General features: G+C 40.2%; 1 protein-coding gene across 7 annotated transcripts in view; it reads left to right on the plus strand.

Moving 5' to 3' along the window:
- Window positions 1–10,553: 10,553 nt before the first annotated feature.
- Window positions 10,554–21,991, plus strand: part of DDHD2 (DDHD domain containing 2) — a 29,152-nt gene continuing 17,714 nt past the window's right edge. For 3 of the 7 annotated variants that reach the window (XM_036249699.1, XM_036249700.1, XM_036249698.1), the window contains exons 1-7: window positions 10,585–10,710; window positions 12,190–12,417; window positions 13,985–14,175; window positions 15,245–15,334; window positions 16,747–16,867; window positions 18,037–18,126; window positions 19,076–19,211. In XM_036249699.1, coding sequence (XP_036105592.1) covers window positions 12,198–12,417; window positions 13,985–14,175; window positions 15,245–15,334; window positions 16,747–16,867; window positions 18,037–18,126; window positions 19,076–19,211 — 848 coding nt within the window. In that variant the 5' untranslated portion in view covers window positions 10,585–10,710; window positions 12,190–12,197. Of the gene's footprint in view, window positions 10,711–12,189; window positions 12,418–13,984; window positions 14,176–15,244; window positions 15,335–16,746; window positions 16,868–18,036; window positions 18,127–19,075; window positions 19,212–21,991 lie in introns of all 7 variants that reach the window. The other 4 variants (XM_036249703.1, XM_036249701.1, XM_036249702.1 and 1 more) reach the window with 4 other exon arrangements.

Below are 21,991 nucleotides of genomic sequence, written 5' to 3' on the forward strand. Positions count from 1 at the left end.
GATGCTCAGACACACATTTTATCAATTCCAAATGGAAAAGTCTATCCTAGAGCCTTCTGACTGGAGAACTGGTGCCTTCATTCTGGGGTCTTCTACTCATCCTGGTAGTTTCCTGTTTTCTATAGCCTGTTTTTCTCTTTCTTATTTTATTTCCTCATTTTGGTAGAGCATGTTCTTCAGTAGCTTCCTGGGGAAGGGTGCATGGAACTTCCTTTTTTTTACATCTTGCATATTTGAAAGTGTGTTTTCATGATCCTTTGTATAAAACCCAATTTTTCTCTTTGGAAGCTTGTAGGATATTTTTGTCCCCTATGTTCCGAAATTTCCTTAGGTATAGCTTTGGTGTGGGTCTGTTCTTCTCTATTTGCTGGGCATGTTTCATTCTGGAAACTTATGCCCCTAAATCCTATGAAATTCTTTTGATTTTTTTGTTTGTTAATTTCCTCCCTCCACCATCCTAATCTCTGTTAACTATTTCTACAGTTCCTGCTGTTTCTGTTATAGACCTCTTAGACTGGTTTTTTGATTTATGTTTTCTCTGTTTTTTATTTTTTGCCTTTTTGCTGTACTTTGTGGGGGATTTACTCACCTTTATCTTCCAACTATTGAATTTTACATTTCTTCTATCATATTTTTAATTTATTACAATTTTTTCTGTGTTCCTTTATGGGATTGTGCTTTTGTTTGTTGTTGTTGCAACTTATATCCCTGAGGATATTAATAATCATTTATTGATGTTCTTTTTGAATAATGCATTTTCTCCAAAATTGCCTTTTTTTTTTTTTTCTTTAGAGAGACAGGAAGGGAGGGAGGGAGGGAGGGAGGCGGGGGGGGGGGGAGAGATAGAGAAAGAGAGAGATCTACTGGGGATTGAACCTGCAACCTAGGTATGTGCCCTGACCAGGAATCTAACTGGTGACCCTTCAGTGCATGGGACAACCCTCAACCAACTGAGCCACATTGGCCAGGGCTCCTTACGTTTTTTATCTCCATCTTTATCATGTTACAGATATTTCTCAGATGTCTTGGTTGTTTGTTTTACAGTGTTATTATACTAGAGACCCAAAATTATTTCTAGAAAATGCTTCCTGACTATCTGTTTAATTATTATTATTGTCATCTTTCTTGGAGTGGATAGTTATTTTAAGTATGAAATTGGGAAGGGAATAGTATCTGGATAATTTTCAATCCTGTGTTTAGAACAGGAGGGCTTTGTAGTCTATGTGGCTTTTCTCCAGGAGGGGCAGTAGTAGCACATTTGCTGTGATGCAGTGTGAAGTAAAGGAGCCGCCAGCTACTGAGGGAGGATTCAGGGGTTTCTGGGATCAGGGCACATTTTCTCTCAGCCATCCCTTGATGTTTTATTTTACAATATGTACTTTATGTTGGAAAGCTAATGTCACAATTAGTATTGCCAGATAAAACAGAGGACTTCTAGTTATATTTGAATTTCAGATAAAAAACAAATCATCGTTTAGTATAAGTGTGTTCTAAATATTACATGGGACATACTGTTACTAAAGTGATAGTTTTTCTGAAATTTAAATTTAACTGGGAGTACAATAGTTCCCCCTTATGTGAGGGGAGATACGTTCCAAGACCCTGAGTGGATGCCTGAAACTGTAGATAATACTGAATTCTATAATGTTTTTTCCTCTGCATAAAGTTTAATTTATAACTTAGGCACAGTAAGATTAATAACAATAACTAATAAAATAGAACAATTATAACAATATATTGTAATAAAACTTACATGATGTGGTCTCTATCTCAAGATATCTTAGTGTGTTGTACGTACAGTATGGAGATGCTGGACAAAGGGATGATTCATGTCCCAAGCGGGAAGGAATGGGACAGTGCAAGATTTCAGCATCCTACTCAGAAAGGCACACAACTGAAAACATAGGAATTGTCTATTTCTGGAATTTTCCATTTAATATTTTCAGACTGTGGTTGATCAGAGGTAACTGAAACCACGGAATGTGAAACAGTGGATAAAAGGGGACTACTACACTTTTTTTAAAGTTTTTATTTTGAGATAATTGTAAGTTTACATGAAGTTTTAAGAAATAATGCATAAGTTTCTTGTACCCTTTACCCAGTTTTCCTAAATTGTAATATCTTGCAAATTTTACTTCAATGTCACAACCAGGATATTGACATTCATATAGTCAAGATATAGAACAATTCCGTCACCCTGGTTTTCCTTTGTGTTGACCTTTTGTAGCCATATCTGCTTTCCAACCATACTAAACCCCTGGCAACCACTAATCTGTTCTCCATTTCTAAATTTTGTCATTTCAAGAATGTTATATAAGTAGAATTGTACAGTATGTAACCTTTAGAGAGATTGGCTTTTTTTCACTCAGCATAATTCTCTTGAGATTTAGCCAAATTGTTTCCTGTATCAGTAGTTCTTTTTTTTATTGCCAAGGAGTAGACTAAGATATGGATGTACCACAGTTTATTCACCTGTTGAAGGACATCTAGATTGTTTGAGGTTTGGGGTTCTTCTAAATAAAACCGCTTTATGTACATTCACGTACAGGTTTTTGTGTGGACGTAGTTTTTATTTCTTTGGGATAAATGCCCAGGAGTGCAATTCTGGGTCATATGGTAGTTGCATGTTTAATTTTTAAACTACAAACTTTTCTCGAGTGGCTATACCATTTTACATTCCCACTAGCAATGTATGAGTTTCTCTGCATCTTTGCCAGTATTTGGTGGCACTGTTTTTTTTTTAAGCCATTCTAATGGGTGTGTAGTGATACCTCATTGTGGTTTAATTAGCATTTCCTTAATGGTTAGTGATGTTGAACATCTTTTCATGTGCTTATTTGCCTTCTGTATATTCTCTTCTATCAAATGTGCATGTTTTTGCTCATTTTCTAACTGGATTTATTTTATTTATTTTTTTATCCTCACCCGAGGACATTTTTCGACATTTTGTTCAGATAGAGTGAGAGGGAGAGAGAGAGAGAGAGAAACATCGACGTGAAAGCGACACATCGAGTGGTTGCCACCCACACGACCCAACCAGGGCCGGGGACAAACTGCAACCAAGGTACGTGCCCTTAGCGGGTACGGAACCCGGGTCTCTCCGGACCGCAGGCCAACGCTCTAACCGCTGAGCCAAACCGGCCAGGGCTCTAACTGGATTTATTTTAATAAACTTATTTTAGACTATTTAGATTTACAGAAAAATTGTGGTATGCTACAGACTTTCCATATAGCACATCCTGTTATTAGCACTTTAAGTTAGTTTTGTACATTTGTTACAGTTAATGGACCAATATTAATACATTTTAATTAACTAAAGTCATTACTGTATTCAGATTTCCTTAGGTTTTGCCTAACATCCTTTTCCTCTTCCAGGATTCTGTTCAGGATACATTACATTTAGTCATCATATCTCCCTAGAAGCCTCTAGGCTGTGACAGTTTCTCAGACTTTTCTTATTTTTGATGACTCTGACAGTATGGAGGAGTACTGATCAGATATTTTGTAGAATGCACCTCAACTGGGATTTGTCTGATGCTTTTCTCATAATTACACGGACTGTGGGTTTATAGAAGACCACAGTGGTAAGTGTCCTCATTATATAACAAATGTATATGCTATCAACATAACATATCCTGTTGATGCTAACCTTGATCACCTGGCTGAGGAAGTGTTTTGTCAGGTTTCTCCACTGTAAAGTTGCTCTTTTTTTTTTCTCTTTTTCAATACTGCACTCTTTGGAAGAAAGTCACTATACGCAGTTCCACAATAAAGGAGTGGGGGAATTAGCCTCCAACTCCTTGAGTGTTGATTTACATAAATTATTTGAAATTTCCCTGCAAGGGATATTTGTGTATTTTTTCCCATTTATTTGTTTAATCAATAATTTATATCAATATAGACCCACTTATTTTACACTTTGTGTTGTGATCTCATACTACCTAATTTTGTTTCTCCAGTTGTCTTGCTTTCGCCATTGGGAGTCTTTCTGTTGAGTCCTTTTGACAAACCTCCTCACTGTGTGGCTTTTTTTCTTCTTTGAGTCCATCCTTACTTTCTAGCAGTTTAAGATTCTCTAGGCTCATCTTGTGTATTTCCTGCTGTAGTTCTAGAATCAGTTATTTCTCTAAGAAGCCCTAGTTCTTCTTACTGAAGAAGCATGTCGAAACCAAATTTGGGGTCCATTGTTTGTGTTTTCATTGTTGAATTTTAAGAATTCTTTGTTTTCTAGATATGAGTTCTTTGTTGGATATATATATATATTTTTTATCCTCACCTGAGGACATTTTTTCACTTCTTGTTCAGATAGAGCGGGAGGGAGAGAAAGGAAGAGAGAGAGAGAGAGAAACATCGACGTGAAAGGGACACATCGAGTGGCTGCCACCCACAAGACCCAACCAGGGCCAGGGACAAACTGCAACTGAGGTACATGCCCTTAGTGGGAACCGAACCCGGGTCTCTCTGGACTGAAGGCCGACGCTCTAACCACTGAGCAAAATCGGCCAGGGCTGGTTTATAAATATTTTATCCCAGTCTATAGCTTATCTTTTCATCTTTTTTTGGGGGGGGGTGGTACATGCCCCTAGTGGGAACCGAACCCGGAACTCTCTGGTCCGCAGGCCGACGCTCAACTGCTGAGCCAAACTGGCCAGGGCTCTTTTCATCTTCTTAACAGTCTTTCACAGAGCAAGTTTTAAATTTTGATGAAATTCTATTGATGAGTTTTCCTTTTTAAGGATTGTACTTTTGGCCTGGCCGGTGTGACTCAGTGGTTGAGTGTCAACCCATGTACCAAGAGGTTGCCAGTTCGATTCCTGGTCAGGGCATATGCCCAGGTTGTGGGCCAAGTCCCTAGTTGGGGGCATGCAGGAGGTGGCCAGTCATTGTTCTCTCTCATTGATGTTTCTATCTCTCCCTCTCCCTTCCTCTCTCTATAAAATCAATAAAGAAAAAAAAAAAAGGATTGAATTTTTGGTGTCAGGTCTCTAAGAACTCCTTGCTTACCCCGTTCCTGAAGATTTTTCTTCTAAAAGTGTTATATTTTACACTTGGATTTGCTACATTTACATTTGCTCAATCTGACCACCCTAGCCAAGAGGACTTGGCTTGATGGGAACCTTCACGGGCTAGGGGAGCCATCTTGCTGTACAGTTTAAACTGAAGTATCAGCTTTCGAAACAAACAGCTCTCAAGGAGGTTAGACAGAGAAACTATAAGGAAAGTATAAATCACTTTCCTCAAAGTAAAAAAAGTCTAAGATTATTCAAGTTGAGGGCAGGAACTATTCAGTTGTGGCTATAAAGTAATAAAATGTATTTTCATGAATGGTTATGGATGTGTAAAAATCACCAACTTTGGGCTGGAAGAGAACATCACACTGGATGTCTCTAAATTTCCTTCTAGTACTAACATTCTGATTTTTGTAAACAAAGTAAGTGGTGCAGCTGAAATTATAGTTCAGGTCTTCTGTGTTCCTGATTTAAGTTTCTTGCTTCACAGTAGCAACCTGTATGTTCTTGATCAAAGATTCATGATCTGATTATACAGAATCTGTGGATGTTGGATCTGAAAACCTACTTTTTAAAGAATATACTTAGCATACTCTAACATTTACTAGGGCTTGAGAATTACTGTCCCAGTCCAAAGCCCTGGTCTTGTTTTATAGTCAGCATCAGAGACAGTGAGATTTCTCAATTCTGGATGCCTAGGTGTCCACCAGGGGTTGAGGACTTCTTCCTCTAAAAACTGTCTGCTCTTGTACCACCTTATAGGCACTCAACACATACTTTTATTTAAAAAAATTTTTTAAATTGATTTTTAGAGAGGGAGAGGGGGAGAGAGAAACGTCGATGAGAGAACGATTGGCCGCCTCCTGCACCCCCAACTGGGGATTTGGCTCACAACCTGGGCATTTGCCCTGATTGGGAATTGACACATACTTTTAGAATATTGAAATATGGCTTATTCTGGAAAGAAGAATTCAAATTGATGCCTAAAATTATTCCAACTTTGGATATGAAATCCATTTCATCCTCAGACTCTTGCTCTTTAGGCAACTTATTGGCCATTAGTATTAACTTTTGCACTGGAGCAAGGAGTCAGCGAACTACCACAAGAGACCATATTTAACCCACTGCCTTGTTTTTTAAGTAAAGTTTTAATGGGGCAAGCATACTCATTGGTTTACATACTGTCTCTGGCTGCTTTTGCTACAACAGGGGAACTGATTAGTTATGACAGAAACCTATGGCCCACAAAGCCTAAAATATTTATTTGGCCCTTTATAATAAAAAAAAGTTGAATTGAAAGGGAAAAAGAGTTTATTTCAGATTTTACCTTTTAAGTCTTTGCTGGTAGACTTTCAAAAAAAGAATTGATTTTAGAGAGAGGAATGGAGAGAGAGAAACATTGATGTGAGAGAGAAACATCAATTGGTTGCCTCCCGTATGTGCCGCGATCGGGGATTGAACCTACAACCTGGATATGTGCCCCGACCAGGAATCAAACCTGTGACCCTTCAGTACAGTGACATGCCAACCAACTGAGACACACTGGCCAGTGCTTTGCTGGTAAACAATAGCCAGTGAAACTAAGTGGTGTGTTTTGAGAGAAACCATTAGACATTATCTCTGAAACGGCCTTCTTGGGAGCCTGAAATTTATATTGCTTAAGTGTGGATCTCATACTATCTGCATCTAAATCATTTGAGTTGCTTGTTTAAGATGCAGATTCCTGAATCCCACCAAAGACCTACTGAAAGAATTTCTGTACAGCTGGTCTTTTGATTGGTCTTTTGTAACTATCAATGTATTTGGTCCCTGTCTGTTACAGCACTCAACAAGATATATTTGTTTACTTGCTTGTCTCTCCTGTGAACTCCTTCAGAGTAGGTATTGTAATTTTCATTACTTTTGTATTCCAAGTTCCAGGGTAGGCACATTTAATTGCTATAGTTCTCAAAGGGTGGTCCCTGGACTCTGGGGATGGGGTCATCTTGGAAACCTTTTCAGGGATTACAAACTCAAAACTATTTCCTTAGTAATACTAAGACATGATTCCCCCCTTCCCTCTTTCCCCCACCTTTGATGCAAAAGCAGTGGTGGGTAAAACTGCTGGCACCAGAGAAGGAATGAAGGCAGTGGAAACAAATTATCAGTCATTGTTCATTGCTGTGCATTCATAATAAAAAAGTACCAGTTTCACTTAAGAATACTCTTCATGAAGCAGCAAAAATTTATTTTCTTCATTGATTTTTAGAGAGAGAGGGAGAGGGAGAGAGACTGAAACATCCATGAGAACATCGATGGGCCACCTCCTGCATGCCCCCCCACTGGGGATTTGGCCCCACAACCTGGGCATGTGCCCTGACTGGGAATCGAACTGGCGACCTCTTGGTGCATGGGTTGATGCTTAACCACTGAGCCACACTGGGGCTGGGCTAATTTTATCCTTAACCCTTGAGTTCACACTTTTTCACATTGTATGTGACCAAATAGTATGCATAAAACATTTCCACGTACTGAAGTATGCTGGTTTCTTGAGGAAAAAACACTTGACTGACTGTTTGAATTGGTAACTGAACCAGCTACTCTTTTTTTTTCATGGAACATTTTTATTTGAAATTACAACTAACAAATTATGGCAATTCAAAGTTAGGTATTTGGCAGAACTTTTCTTAAAAATATGGGAAAGGGGGAAAAAATTCCCTTTTCCTTCCTCTGGTTCTTTTGGCTGGTCGAATAATCAAATCAACAAGAGACAGATTGACAAGAAAAATAAAATTTAATTTCGTGTGCACTGGAATGCCACATACATGAGAGGTTTAGTCAGAAAGAGAAAATGGGTGTATTAAACATTTTGAGCTAGGGATGAGATAAGGCACATTGGGGCTTCAGAAGGTCATTGGAGGGAGAGCATAGGTACAGTGATTAGTAGTTTGCCCTGCCCTATAAGTAAGTCCAAAAAGGTTATCTTTGATAATCTCTTATTATGGGCAAGGCTCCTCATTCAAAGTCCTTCAGATAGTTAAAGGGTGTGGGGAAAGGAGTTTCTCTTGAGCCCACTATACAAAAAATTCATTGGTATGTTTTCAGATTCCACATTGCAATTAATTTTTTAATTAATTATTTTTTTAATCCTCACCCAAGGACTTTTATTTTATTTTTTGGTATGTGCCCCTAGCAGGAACCAAACCCAGGACTCTGGTCCACAGGCTGATTCTCCAACCGCTGAGCCAAACCGGCCAGGGCCCGAGGACATTTTCTTTGCATTTATCTTCAGACAGAGTAGGAGGAAGAGTGGGGGGTAAGACAGAGAAACATCGACGTGAGAGAAACACATCAACTGGTTGCCATTCACACAACCCCAACCAGGGCTGGGGAACCGAACCTGGGACTCTCTGGTCCAGGGCCGATGCTCTAACCGCTGAGCCAAACCGGCCAGGGCGTAACTAATTTTTAAGAAGCTACCATTTGTTGAATTTTAGTACATTAGTAAAAAGAATGTCCACAATTACCTGAAAAGGCTATGAAAATACTCCTTCCTCCTCCAACTACATAGTTGAGTGAGGCTGAATTGTCTTCCTATACTTCGAAACTAAAATTGTAACATTAAATGCAGAAACAAATATAAGATCCCAACAGTTTTCTATTAAGCCAGAAATTTAAAAAATTTATAAAAGTGAAGCAATGTCATTCTTTTCTCTGATTTTTAAATTATTTTGGAAAATAGTTATTTTTCTATAATATTTACACAAAATGGGTTTTCACTGTTATTTTATTCTATTTATTTTTTTATCCTCACCTGGGTACATTTTTGCATTTATCCTCAGATGGAGTGGGAGGGAGAGAGGGGAAAAGAGAGAGAGAAACATCGACGTGAGAGAGACACATCGAGTGGTTGCCACCGACAGGACCCCAACCCAGGCCGGGGACAAAGTGCAAACCAAGGTATGTGCCCTTAGCAGGAACCGAACCCAGGACCTTCTGGTCTGCGGACCAACACTCTCACCGCTGAGCCAAACCAGCCAGGGCTTCACTGTTATTTTAAAATGAACTAGTACATTTTTAATTTCTTAGTTTTAATTTCTAGTATAGTAAATAATGATAGATACAACCTATATAAACATCACTCTTTAGGGCCGAGACAAAAATAGTTGCGAACAGCTGGTATAGAGGACAATAGGATTTAGGAATAGAGGACCTAAATGCAAGTTCCAGTTCTGTCACTTAACTGATTTTAGGTAAGTTCTTTAGGTGCAGGCTGTGAAGACAGACTGTTTATTTGCTGGTAGTATGACTTCAGGTGAGTCATTTTACCTCTGCAAATAGGGATAACTATAGTACCTACTTCATCAGGTTGCTGTGAGGGCTAAATGGGATTATACTTGTAAAATGCTTACTTTACACCTGTACCTACAACAGGAAGAGCCCAGTAAAAGCTAGATACTATTATTATTAGTTTATGAAAATAGCTAATCAAACTGACAAGATCCTAGAGAATGGGGCACAGTCCTGGCTTTCTTCATCCTCTCCGTAGAGAACAGATTTAGGTGTTAAAAATTTGAGGAGAAGGTATTAAATAAACGTGATATATATGTGTGGCTGTTAACTTATAGGAGAATTAATGTTATAAAAGTTACCTCTTTCAGTTTTCCCTTTTGGGGGGGGAGGGGGTTCTGAAGAAATAACAAAACTGAACATTCCCTAAACCCTTGCCCTATAATCTAGTTAGAAAACGGGAAAGTATCTTACTACTCAGTTACTCCCCCAGAGGAATTGAGGTCTTCCAGAAAAGTAAATACTCAGCAGAACGGGGCAAGGTTACTTCCCAGTTTCATGACTGTGGGGAATTCGTTTAAACTTTTCACTTTGGTTATGTCATCTTGTTTGGACAAAAATATCACGTCTCCAACCTCCCTTGCAGCTTCTAAATCCTGTCACGCTCACCGCTACCTCTTTTAGGGATTATCTTTTTGGCACCCTCTAAATCCTAATAAATGCAAGGGGGAGTGGGCAAAGCCCTAGGGATAACCTTTTTCCTTCGCAAGTGCTCACTGCATTCGTTCTCCTCGGCATCCAGAAGTGGAGGTCTGGCCAGGCAGAGCGGCTGCTGGCATCCTGTCGTCCCGTTTCTCACCAGGGTCGTGGCCCCGTCCCTGGCCCCTTCGTGGGGTTCGGGTTAGCTAGAGTATCAGCGGGTCAGGCGTATCCAGCGAGGCGCTGGGCTTTCCCCCTTTCTTTCACTGAAATTCCAAATGCTGCCTCCCGGCTCTGAGGGCGTTTTCCGCATCTCAGCCTTTTAATGACCTCCGGCCTCCCAACGCCCGCCAGCTCGGAGCGGAGGGCACGGCGCACTTACGACCCCCACGCCCCGCGCTCCGACTCCCTGCCCGCAGGGAGGAGCCTCATCTCGCGCGACTCCCTCCATCTCTCGCGACACTTGCTGGCAGTGTCCCTGCGGCCCTCCTCGTCCCACGCATTGTTTTCGCGCCACGGTCACAGGCACCTCACCTTTGCTCTGCGCAGCCTGGGCCGCTGTGCGCCCGCAGAGAGCGCGGTGGAGCCCGCTGTCCGGCGCAAGCCTGGCGAGGCCGCAGGCTCCGCCCTGCTCTGCCCCGCCCCGCCCGGCTCCGGATAAAGGCCGCCGCGGGGACATGTCTGGTGCCTCTCAGCGAGGGCTGGAGTGCGTGGAAGGCTGTGGCGCTGCCAGGTGAGTACGCGATGGCGAGTTGGGGTCGGCGTGTGGACCAAGGGAGGCCTGGCTGGGGTGCGGGGATGGAGACACTGCGGGATGGAGACGCTGCGGGATGGAGATGCCAGGGGCAGAGGAGAGGACGCGATGCCGGAGGCAGGGAATGGGGGCGCCAGGAGAACCAGCCCCGGTGGGGTGGGGTGATTTCGATTCCAGGGAAGTGGCCCTTTGTACCGACTGTGCCCCAAATTACCTTGTTTCCATTGCTGGCCTCGCTCGTTTCTGCCGGGCTGGAGGCGGGAGGGGACGAGCCCCTGCGCTCTAAGGTCCCAGATCGGAGCTGCAGGAGTCCCGAGGTCGTGGGGGAGAAGGGACACGCAGAGGTGGCCGAGGTAAATTTGTGTTAGGGAAGGAGATCAGGTGGCCGAAAGCTCGGAGAGCGTTCGCCCAGAAGGAGGCCAGGTGCTGGCCATCCCGCTGGCTGGGTGCTGAGATCAGGGTAGTCGTGCGCACTTCCCTCCGGGAGCTGCAGTCTGTTTTCCATGTCTGCATGGTTAGGTTTGCTGATTGGTCTGAGTGTTCAAGGGGTGGGAACACAGGTCACCTTTTTAAGGGAAGGAGGCTCTTGAGATCACCTGTTACTTTTTACCTGAGACGTGAACGGGGTCAGTGGGTGCGCGCGTGCGCACAGTGGCCTCAAGCAAGGGCTCGTGCGTTGAGAATTTGTACCATAGCCCCTACTTAAGCACACGTCAAGAATCAATAAAAGTGACTGGTTCCTTTTTTTTTTTAATCCTCACCTGAGGATACTTGTCCATTGATTTTTTTTTTTTTTCCAGATAGAGTGGAAGGGAGGGAGGGAGACACATGGATTGGTTGCCTTCCTCCCGACCCCCAACCCAGGCGGGAATCCAACCCGCGACCCTAAGTCCGCGGGCGGGCGCTCTAACCGCTCAGACAAACCAGCCAGGGCAAAAGTGACTGCTTCTTAAGTGAATAGTTTTATTTTCTGTATTTGAAGGTTCCAGTGATCATGAAAGCGTGTAATGATAGGGGGCCTGGAGCCTAAAACCAGGAGCCTGAGAGGAAGTAAATTATTTGCCTTTGGCACTAGACTTAGATTGGAGACTGGGTTAAAGTGTTTTCGTTGCAATCAAGTTTTTGACCATGTGTTTCTTGTGTTTCTGGGTTTGTTATATAACTTGTCTAGAACCATGCAGTTTTCTGAGAGAATTGGGAGATCAGTACAAAGTGGTTGGTCTGACTACAAGAAGCATTTTGCTTAAAGCCCCCTCTCCACCTGCTGCTCAAATCCAGCTGTTAATTTATAAGTTATTTCTATTTTTAATTGTGTAACCCCCTTAGATTTTTGGGCTTTTTTTGTTTTGTTTTGCGTAAATGACTCATTAAAATGACCAGGTTTGTGTGTGTGAATAATTACACTGTGAATAGAAGGAAAATTATATTTATGATAATTTATTTCATCTTCTGTTTTAGAGAGAGAAATGTCATCAGTGGAATCACACCAAGAACAGTTGACTCAGTCAGATCCATCCCCATCACCAAACTCATGTAGTTCCTTTGAGCTAATAGACATGGATGCTGGCAATTTGTATGAACCAGTTTCTCCTCATTGGTTTTATTGTAAGATAATAGATTCTAAAGAAACATGGATTCCTTTCAACTCTGAGGATTCACAGCAGCTGGAAGAGGCATATGGCTCTGGTAGGAAAAAAATGATGACTATCATAGACAAAGACTTACTGTTATCTCTCTCAAACTATAATATTAGTCCTTATGGTGAGTGCTATTAAATGTAAATTTTAGCCAGACCGGTATGGCTCAGTGGATTGTGTGTCGTCGTTCCATGGACTGAGAGGTTTCGGTTCCATTTCCAATCAGGGCACATGCCCGGGTTGTCAGCTTGATCCCCAGTGTGAGACATGCAGGAGGCACTTGATCAGTGCTTGTCTCTTTTTTTTAAATCTTCACCCGAGGACATTTTTGCACTTATCTTCAGATAGAGCAGGAGGGAGAGAGGTAGCAAGAGAGAAAGATAAACATGGATATGAGAGAGACACATTGACTGGTTGACAACCACATGACCCCAACCAGGGCGTGGACAAACTGCAACCAAGGTACATGCCCTCAGCAGGAACCGAACTGGGACTCTGGTCTGCAGGTGGAAGCTCTAACCGCTGAGCCAAACCGGCCAGGGCCAGTGTTTCTCTCTCTTATATCAATGTTTCTATCTTTCCCTTCCCCTCTCTCTCTAAAAAGAAAAAATCAATAAAAACATCTTATAAAAGTGTGTATGGGGATGTGTCACATTCACATTGCAAAAGAATGAATTCTTTAATTTGTCACTTGTTTTTTCTTCTTTTATGAAACATAGATTCTACTTTATTATCATACTACTTTATCATCATGATGGTCTTGGTCATTAATTCACCTTTTGATCCCTCAAGCAAAATATTCAGAAAGCTGTCTTATATACATTTTTAATTTTTTTAAATCCTCACTGGAAGATATTTTTTCTTTTTTTTTTTAAGATAGAGTAGGAGGGAGGGGAAGGGGGGGAGAAACATGGATGTGAGAGAGACACATCAATTGGTTGCCTCCTGCATGACCTTGCTTGACCCCGACCAGGGCTGGGATCAAACCTGCAACTCAGGTATGTGCCCTTGACCAGGAATTGAACGTGAGACCCTTCAGTCCACAGGCTGATGCTGTAACCATTGAGCCAAACTGGCCCGGGCTTATATACACTGCTGTCTTCTCAGAAAAAGAACAAAACAGTGTTTGGGTATTATTTTTTTCATGTTTCATTGAAACCAAGAGTGAGCCCTGGCCAGTTTGGCTCAGGGGTTAGAGCATCAGCCTGTGGACTGAAGGGTCTGGGGTTCAGTTCCTGATCAAGGGCACATACCAGGGTTGCAGGTTTGGTCTCCGGCCGGGTCAGGGTCGTGCGGAAGGCAACTAATCAGTGTGCCCTCTTACATTGATGTTTCTCTCTCTTCCCCTCCCTCCCTTCCACTCTAAGAATTAATGGAAAAATGTCTCCGGGTGAGGATTAACAAAAAACAAACAAAACCAAGAATGGTTTTGATGGTTTGTAAAGTAATTAGTGAAAAAAAGATAATAATTAAATTTCATGTTGTTTAATGATTACCCAAGTAGAAAATGCTTATTCATGTGTTTCATAACATTATTTAGAGTATAACTCAGAACTGTATTTTGGGAGATTTATTTTGATATATGTACTTCTTTTCCTCTTCTCAATTCTTGATAGGAAAAGATTGTAATGGGAGAGTTGTCCCCACTGATGGGGGCAGGTATGATGTTCATTTGGGGGAGAGGATGCGGTACGCTGTCTACTGGGATGAGCAAGCATCAGAAGTGAGACGATGTACCTGGTTTTATAAGGGCGACAAAGATAATAAATATGTTCCCTACTCAGAGAGCTTCAGTCAAGCATTAGAGGTATTCCTTTGACCCTTTTAAACTAATTTTCTTTATATTTGTCTTATTTAATAATATTTTCTTTGTCTATGACTTATTTTTTTTGAAATTTTTAGGAAGAATTTGATTCTATCTGCATACAGTTTATAGCATTTCTTCTTGCAAGTTAGTTTCAGGATAAAATTGTTTTATTTCCAGATTTTAAAATAAAATGAAGAAATGTTTTCCCTGATGGTGATTATTGTTTAAATTTAAACTATGACCACAGGATTATCTTTTTGCCTTTTATTTTTCTTGCTGTTAAAACAGTCTGACATTTGTCTGACATTTGTTTAAATTGGAGTAGGACATTAATAGTATTGAAATAAATATACCAAAATGTGAACAATGATTATGTCTACTCTAGATGATGGAATTAGGATTAGGATTTACTTTTTTTTTTCTTTGTCCTATACTGTTAATATTACATTTCAAAAGAATTTTAAAATAAACTTGATAAATCAAGAGAGAACTATGTATGTAATATAGTCCTAATTTTATGGAAAATATACAGACATTAGTATTATTGAAAGAAATATATCAAAATGTGAAAAATATTTATCTCTAGTCTAGATGATAGAAGTAGGAGTTATTGCCCTGGCCGGTTTGGTTCAGTGGTTAGAGCGTCGGCCTGCGGTCCTGAGAGACCCGGGTTCGGTTCCCGCTAAGGGCGCGTACCTCGGTTGCAGTTTGTCCCCGGCCCTGGTTGGTTGTGCGGGTAGCAGCCACTTGATGTGTCCCTTTCACATCGATGTTTCTCTCTCTCTCTCTCTGTTCCTCTCTCTCCCTCCCACTCCACCTGAACAAAAAATGGAAAAATGTCCTCGGGTGAGGATAAAAAAAAAAAAAAAAAAAAAAAAAAAAAAAAGAAGTAGGAGTTATTTTTTTCCTTTGTCCTATACTATTATCTGTTGTAATTTTAAAATAAATTTAATTAATTGGAATAGGATATTCTTATTGTAATTGTTTATTTAGCAGTATTCTCTTGAAAAAATTTAGTTTTAATAGGAAAACAATAAGAGAGATCTAAAGAAATGTGTTTTCTTTTAAGGAAACTTACATGCGTGCTGTAACTCTGGATGAATGGAAAAAGAAACTGGAGTCTCCCAACAGAGAAATTATTATACTGCACAATCCAAAGGTAAAGCAAATTAAAAGCCTTTCTCTAATTTTGGGATTGAAGGTTAATTGCATTACTAAGGAGAACTTTACTGGTTTCTATGTTGTTGGGGATTCTACTTAGGATAATCTTTGGAAATTTTTATATTACAGGAACAATTATGAAACTTAAAACTTGTAGCCACTACCACTATTTACCTTGTTCAATTTATATAAAAGAATTTTCCTAGGGAAAATTATGCCACTGTAGATTAAGAATATCACTGATACATTATGTGGCATGTTTTTCATGTGTAGGGTGTTGTTGAAAGTCTGTTGGCCTGATGTATGTTTTCAAATTTTTTTAGCGTTACTGAGGTAAAATTGACAAATAAAATCATAAGATATTTATTTTTAAATCCTCATCCAAGGATATTTTTATTGATTTTAGAGAAAAAGGAAGGGTGAGGGGGGAAGGGGAAGAAAGAGAGAGAGAGATGCAAGAGAAACATCAATCAATTACCTCCCATACACGCCCTGACTGTGGATTGAACACACAAACCCAGGTATGTGCCCTGACTGGGAATCGAACCTGAAACCTTTAAGTGTATGAGAAGATGTTCAACCAGCTGAACTACCTGGCCAGGCATGATATTTATTTATTTATTTATTTATTTATTTTTTTAATCCTCACCTGAGGACATTTTTTTCTATTTTTTGTTCAGGTAGAGTGGGAGGGGGAGAGAGGAAGAGAGAGAGAAACATCGATGTGAAAGGGACACATCGAGTGGTTGCCACCCGCACGACCAACCAGGGCCGGGGACAAACTGCAACCGAGGTACGTGCCCTTAGCGGGAACCGAACCCGGGTCTCTCGGGACCGCAGGCCAATGCTCTAACCGCTGAGCCAAACCGGCCAGGGCATGATATTTAAATTGTATAGGAATAGCCAAATACATTTTCAGGGTTCTCATTTCAAGTTGTAGGAGCTGCATATCAAAACTCCAGTTGAGCCCGGCTGGTGTGGCTCAGTGGTTGAGCATCGACCCATGCACCAAGAGGTCACTGGTTTGATTCCTGGCCAGGGCACATGCCCAGGTTGTGGGCCAGATCCCCAGTGGGGGGCATGCAGGAGGCAGCCAATCCGTGTTCTCTCTCATCGATGTTTCTATATCTCCCTCTTCCTTCCATTCTAAAAAAATCAATAAAGAAAAAAAGTTTTTTTACAAAACTCCAGTTGAGATTCGACTATATATTATGTTCTGAAAGACATATTCCTTGCTCCTCAGAGTGTATAAATAGAGCTGTCTTTAATGTAGAATATCTTTATATCTATTCATTGTAAATGTTTGACTTTATTTTATTTATTAAAGTACTTTAGAAACAAAAAGTTCATTGGCATGTGCTTAATATTGCTTATAGGATTTAACAGTTTTTGACATCTTTTCTATTTAAGCTTATGGTGCATTACCAGCCAGTTGCAGGGTCTGATGATTGGGGTTCAACACCCACTGAGCAGGGTCGACCAAGAACAGTGAAGAGAGGGGTTGAGAACATCTCTGTTGACATTCATTGTGGTAATGTTAATCATTCATTTTTTTTTCATATCTTCTTATGTACTTGTTTATAGCTTAAATTATGACCTTTTTCTATGGATTTGGATGAGCTCAAGGCTTAAAAATGATCTTGAATTATATGAGCTTCTTTGGAATTAACATTAGCATCACTTCATATACTAAGAATCTTAATAGGTATAAAAATCTCTTTTAAAGTTGCTAAGTATGGCCCTGGCCAGTTTGGCTCAGCGGTTAGAGCGTCGGCCTGCAGTCCAGAGAGACCCAGGTTTGGTTCCCGCTAAGGGCACGTACCTTGGTTGCAGTTTGTCCCCAGCCCTGGTTGGTCGTGCGGGTGGCAGCCACTCGATGTGTCCCTTTCACGTCGATGTTTCTCACTCTCTCTCTTCCTCTCTCTCCCTCCCACTCTGTCTGTACAAAAAATGGAAAAATGTCCTCGGGTGAGGATAAAAAAAAAAATATATATATATATATATATATATATGTTATAGGCCCTGGCCAGTTTGGCTCAGCGGTTAAAGCGTCGACCTGCGGTCCGGAGAGACCCGGGTTTGGTTCCCGCTAAGGGCATGTACTTCGGTTGCAGTTTGTCCCCGGCCCTGGTTGGCCGTGCGGGTGGCAGCCACTCGATGTGTCCCTTCACATCGATGTTTCTCTTTCTCTCTCCCTCCCACTCTATCTGAACAAAAAATGGAAAAATATCCTCGGGTGAGGATAAAAAAAAAAAAAAAAAAAAAAAGTACATGGGAGTTTCTGTACTATTCTTTCAATTTTTCTGTAAGATTGCAGTTATTTCAAAGTAAATTATTTTAAAAACCTGAAATTTTTTTCACAGACTTATTTTAAGATAAATTAGAAACAAAGTAAAATTAGTGTATTTTTACTAAGTAATTATATACAGGATTATTTTGTGTCCTTTAAATTACCTGCTTACATTTTAATTTGCCTATCTTTATAGCCTATTTATTGTGAATGTTTGATGTTAAAATATGTGACTAGTATATGCACAACTAATGGACAAAGACATTAGTTTGGGGAAAGCAGGAGAGGGGTAGAAGTGGGGACGAGGGGATCATTGGGGAAAATAAGGGGGGGACATCTGTAATACCTTCAACAATAAAAAATACATGACTAGTTATATAGAATAATATTTATTTTTATTTCATTTATAGGGGAACCTTTACAAATAGACCACTTGGTTTTTGTAGTCCATGGAATTGGACCAGCTTGTGATCTCCGCTTTCGAAGCATTGTACAGTGTGGTAGGTTTGCAAAGCATGTAAGATAAGTCTTTTGAGGGGACTATTAGTCAGTGCTCCTGTGAGCTGAAATGAAGTGTTGTCTTTAGTCTGTAGTATTAGTTGCATAACAAGATTTGGAGAGCCAAAGACAGGTGGCAAGGTAGTAAAGCTTCCCAGCTTAGACCTAAAGTACTAGCAAATTCCTTAGGCTAATAGTTTGTACTCTTAACGAATAATTCTTGAATGAATAAGCACTTAATCCTTATAAAATTCTTTGATGATGTGATGGTCTTATGTCTAACCATTCCAAATTTAAGGGGCTGTAAAGATGATATAGTTTAAATGAGTAACAGATGCTTTAGTCATTTTTGTAATTCATACTGTGACAGACCTCTTGATATTCTATTTGGAATATTTAGGTCATTAGCATAACTTGATTTTGAAAGGTAGTGTCCTCTAAAACTTGATAGCATTCAAAGTGTAATTGTCTCATTTTAGGAGCCTTATCCTACTGGCTAATGCTTCTAAGCATAAACCTTCTAAGAAGGTTAAGATTGATGTAATAAGAATTTCAAACTTCAGGGTATTTTTTTTTTTTTTTAATCTAAAATATTGGGTAGTGGTTGTTTGTAAGAACCAGAAAGTTAGAATAGGAATCTGACTGTAAGCCTGATTGACATAGTCATGTAATATTTTTTTCTTTAAATTGAAACAATTCCTGTGACACATTAGAAATGTTTAAGTTAGCGGTTTCTTTGATAAAATGTACTGTATAGTAAAAGCAAGTTCTATATTAAAGGAACAGCTTTTCTTATATGCATTGATAATTTTTCTGAATACCAGTTTGCTATTTTTGACTTAAATAAATGCATGTTCTAAGCAAATGTAGGTACAGGGTATTATTATGTGATCTGTTGTATTTTAATTCTGCAAATTCACTCTTGATACATAAGTTAATTTTCTTTTATAGTTAATGATTTTCGCAGCGTTTCCTTGAACCTGCTACAAACTCATTTTAAGAAAGCCCAAGAAAATCAGCAGATTGGGAGAGTAGAATTTCTTCCAGTCAACTGGCACAGTCCTTTGCATTCTACTGGTGTAGATGTGTGAGTAACACCATACACCTTCGAGTTGCTAATCGTGATGTTCTCTGATCATCGATATGCTTAGGGATATTTCTGCTATAACTGATTGTATATTTAAAATTGTGTTCAACAAAATATTTTTGTACTTCTGTGTCTTTTTTTAGAGATACATTATTAAATGCTAACTAATCCCTTGGTTTAACTAGTGTGGGTTAGGAATAAAGAGCTATGTGTATTTTCTTCTAGTATGTTTTACTGGATCATTAGTATTTGCTATTACAGCTTTTTAATTTATTTAGTAGTAAAGCCAAACATTGCTTTCTTCCTATGGAGAATAAGCATTTCCATCTTTAGATGTCAAAAGCCAACCTACCTCAAGATGTATATAATATTTTGTTGTTTCTTTTGTAATCCTATTTAGATAATATTTGTCCAAATTTGAGAAAAAAAATAAACCCCCAAATATTAACTTATTAGTACTTATAACTTGAGATATAATAGGTATAACTACTTTTATGTGATGCTTTCTTTTTAATTTTTTTTCTTTATTGATTTTAGAGAGAGGAAGAAGAGGGAGGGAGGGAGACAGAAACATTGATGAGAGAGAATATCGATTGGCCGCCTCTGCATGCCCCTCACTGGGTATTTGGCCCACAACCTGGGCATGTGCCCTGACCTGGAATCGAACTGGCGACCTCTTGGTGCATGGGTCGATGCTCGACCACTGAGCCACACTAGCTGGGCATGTGATGCTTTCTTTTTTTTTTTTTTGGTATGTGCCCCCAGTGGGAACTGAACCCGGGACTCTCTAGTCTGCAGGCTGACTCTCCAACCACTGAGCCAAACCGGCCAGGGCCATGTGATGCTTTCTTAAGTTACAAGCCCAGTAGTTTTGTTTGTAAATACTATGGTAATGTCAGAGAAAGTTGCCTTATATGAAGGCTATTTAGCTATGGGCTCTCCATAAAGAAGTATGTTCATCATATAGTTCTAGGATAGAAGTAGGAGATGCTTCTGTAGAAGATAAAGGAAGTAGTCAACATTATTTCCATGCTGGTCTTGGAAATGGCTTCCCTTCTGTGCCTCTTAGTTCTTTTTTTTTTTTTTAACATTTCTCTTTAGACGGATCTTTAGACGGAGTGGGAGAGAGAGTGAGAGAGAGAGTAACATCGATGTGAGAGGGATGCATCGATTGGTTGCCACTCGCAGGACACCAACTGGGGCCAGGGACGAGCCGCAACTGAGTTATGCGCCCTGGCCAGAATCGAACCTGGGACTCCGTGGTCCTCAGGCCAATGCTCTAACTGCTGAGCCAAACCAGCCAGGGCTGTCTCTCAGTTCTTTTTTTTTTTTTTTTTTTTATTTATTTTTTTTTATCCTCACCCGAGGACATTTTTCCATTTTTTGTTCAGGTAGAGTGGGAGGGAGAGAGAGGAACAGAGAGAGAGAAACATCGACGTGAAAGGGACACATCGAGTGGCTGCCACCCGCACGACCAACCAGGGCCGGGGACAAACTGCAACCGAGGTACATGCCCTTAGCGGGAACCGAACCCGGGTCTCTCCAGACCGCAGGCCGACGCTCTAACCGCTGAGCCAAACCGGCCAGGGCTGTCTCTCAGTTCTTAATGCCCTACAATTTGAGTATATTTCATGTGCCATATGCTCCATTGTGGTGTTGATTTTACTAGGTGTGGAGTTCACATCATATTTAAGCTGACCCTAGGAGGTGACTAAGGTCACATAGCTTTCTCTAAACTACAGAAACTGTTGAATCTTTGAGAAATTTCTCTGGAAATTTTGAGAAAGTTTTAACTGGTTGATTTAGACAATGTTAGCATGGTTTTCCTTTGTGAGACATGAGTTCTGTATGCCTTTGGCTTCTTTCAGCTTTAAGAAATTCTACATTGAGAGTTGATACCATTTATCATTTAGCTTGTGATCAAATAACTTAAATTTTGAGAATTCTAGGAAAACCCTCTTGTATCTTTTTAAACGTATTTTTAAAAATTGACTTTTAGAGAGAGAAACATTGATGGGCTGCCTCCTGCATCTCCCCTACTGGATACTGAGCCTGCAACCCAGGCATGTGCTAACTGGCAACCTTTCATTGCAGGGGCTGATGTCCAACCAAATGAGCCACACTGGTCAGGGCTCTTTTGTCTTTTAAGCACACTTTTCATTACACAGAGTTCTTTACACAAAAGTAGCATATATAATGAATTTTCATATACTGATTATGATTACCCAGCCTCAACATGCATCAACACATGGCCAGTTCTGCCCTAACCCTATCATCATACCCCTATCTACAGTGCATCCTTCCAAATTATTTTGAGTCAAATCATAGATATCATATCATTTCACCTGTAAATGTTTCAGTTTGTATATTTTAAAGGACTTTAAATAAAATATAACTATAATACCATTATCACACCTAAAAATATTTTAATAGCAAATATACAGTGTTCAAATTTCTAATTTTCTAATAAATCTCATGATTTATACACACATACACATGCACACACACAAACACAAATGCACACATACATAAATAGTTTAAACTGGAATCCAAATATGTCTTTTAAACCTCTCTTAATCTCTTTTTTTTTTTTATCCTCACCCGAGGATATTTTTCCATTTTTTGTACAGATAGCGTGGGAGGGAGAGAGAGGAAGGGAGAGAGAGAGAGAAACATCGATGTGAAGGGACACATCGCATGACCAACCAGGGCTGGGGACAAACTGCAACTGAAGTATGTGCCCTTAGCGGGAACCGAACCCGGGTCTCTCCGGACCGCAG

The sequence above is a fragment of the Molossus molossus genome, unplaced genomic scaffold (genome assembly GCF_014108415.1).
Source record: "Molossus molossus isolate mMolMol1 unplaced genomic scaffold, mMolMol1.p scaffold_m16_p_9, whole genome shotgun sequence".
Classification (NCBI taxonomy): domain Eukaryota; kingdom Metazoa; phylum Chordata; class Mammalia; order Chiroptera; family Molossidae; genus Molossus; species Molossus molossus.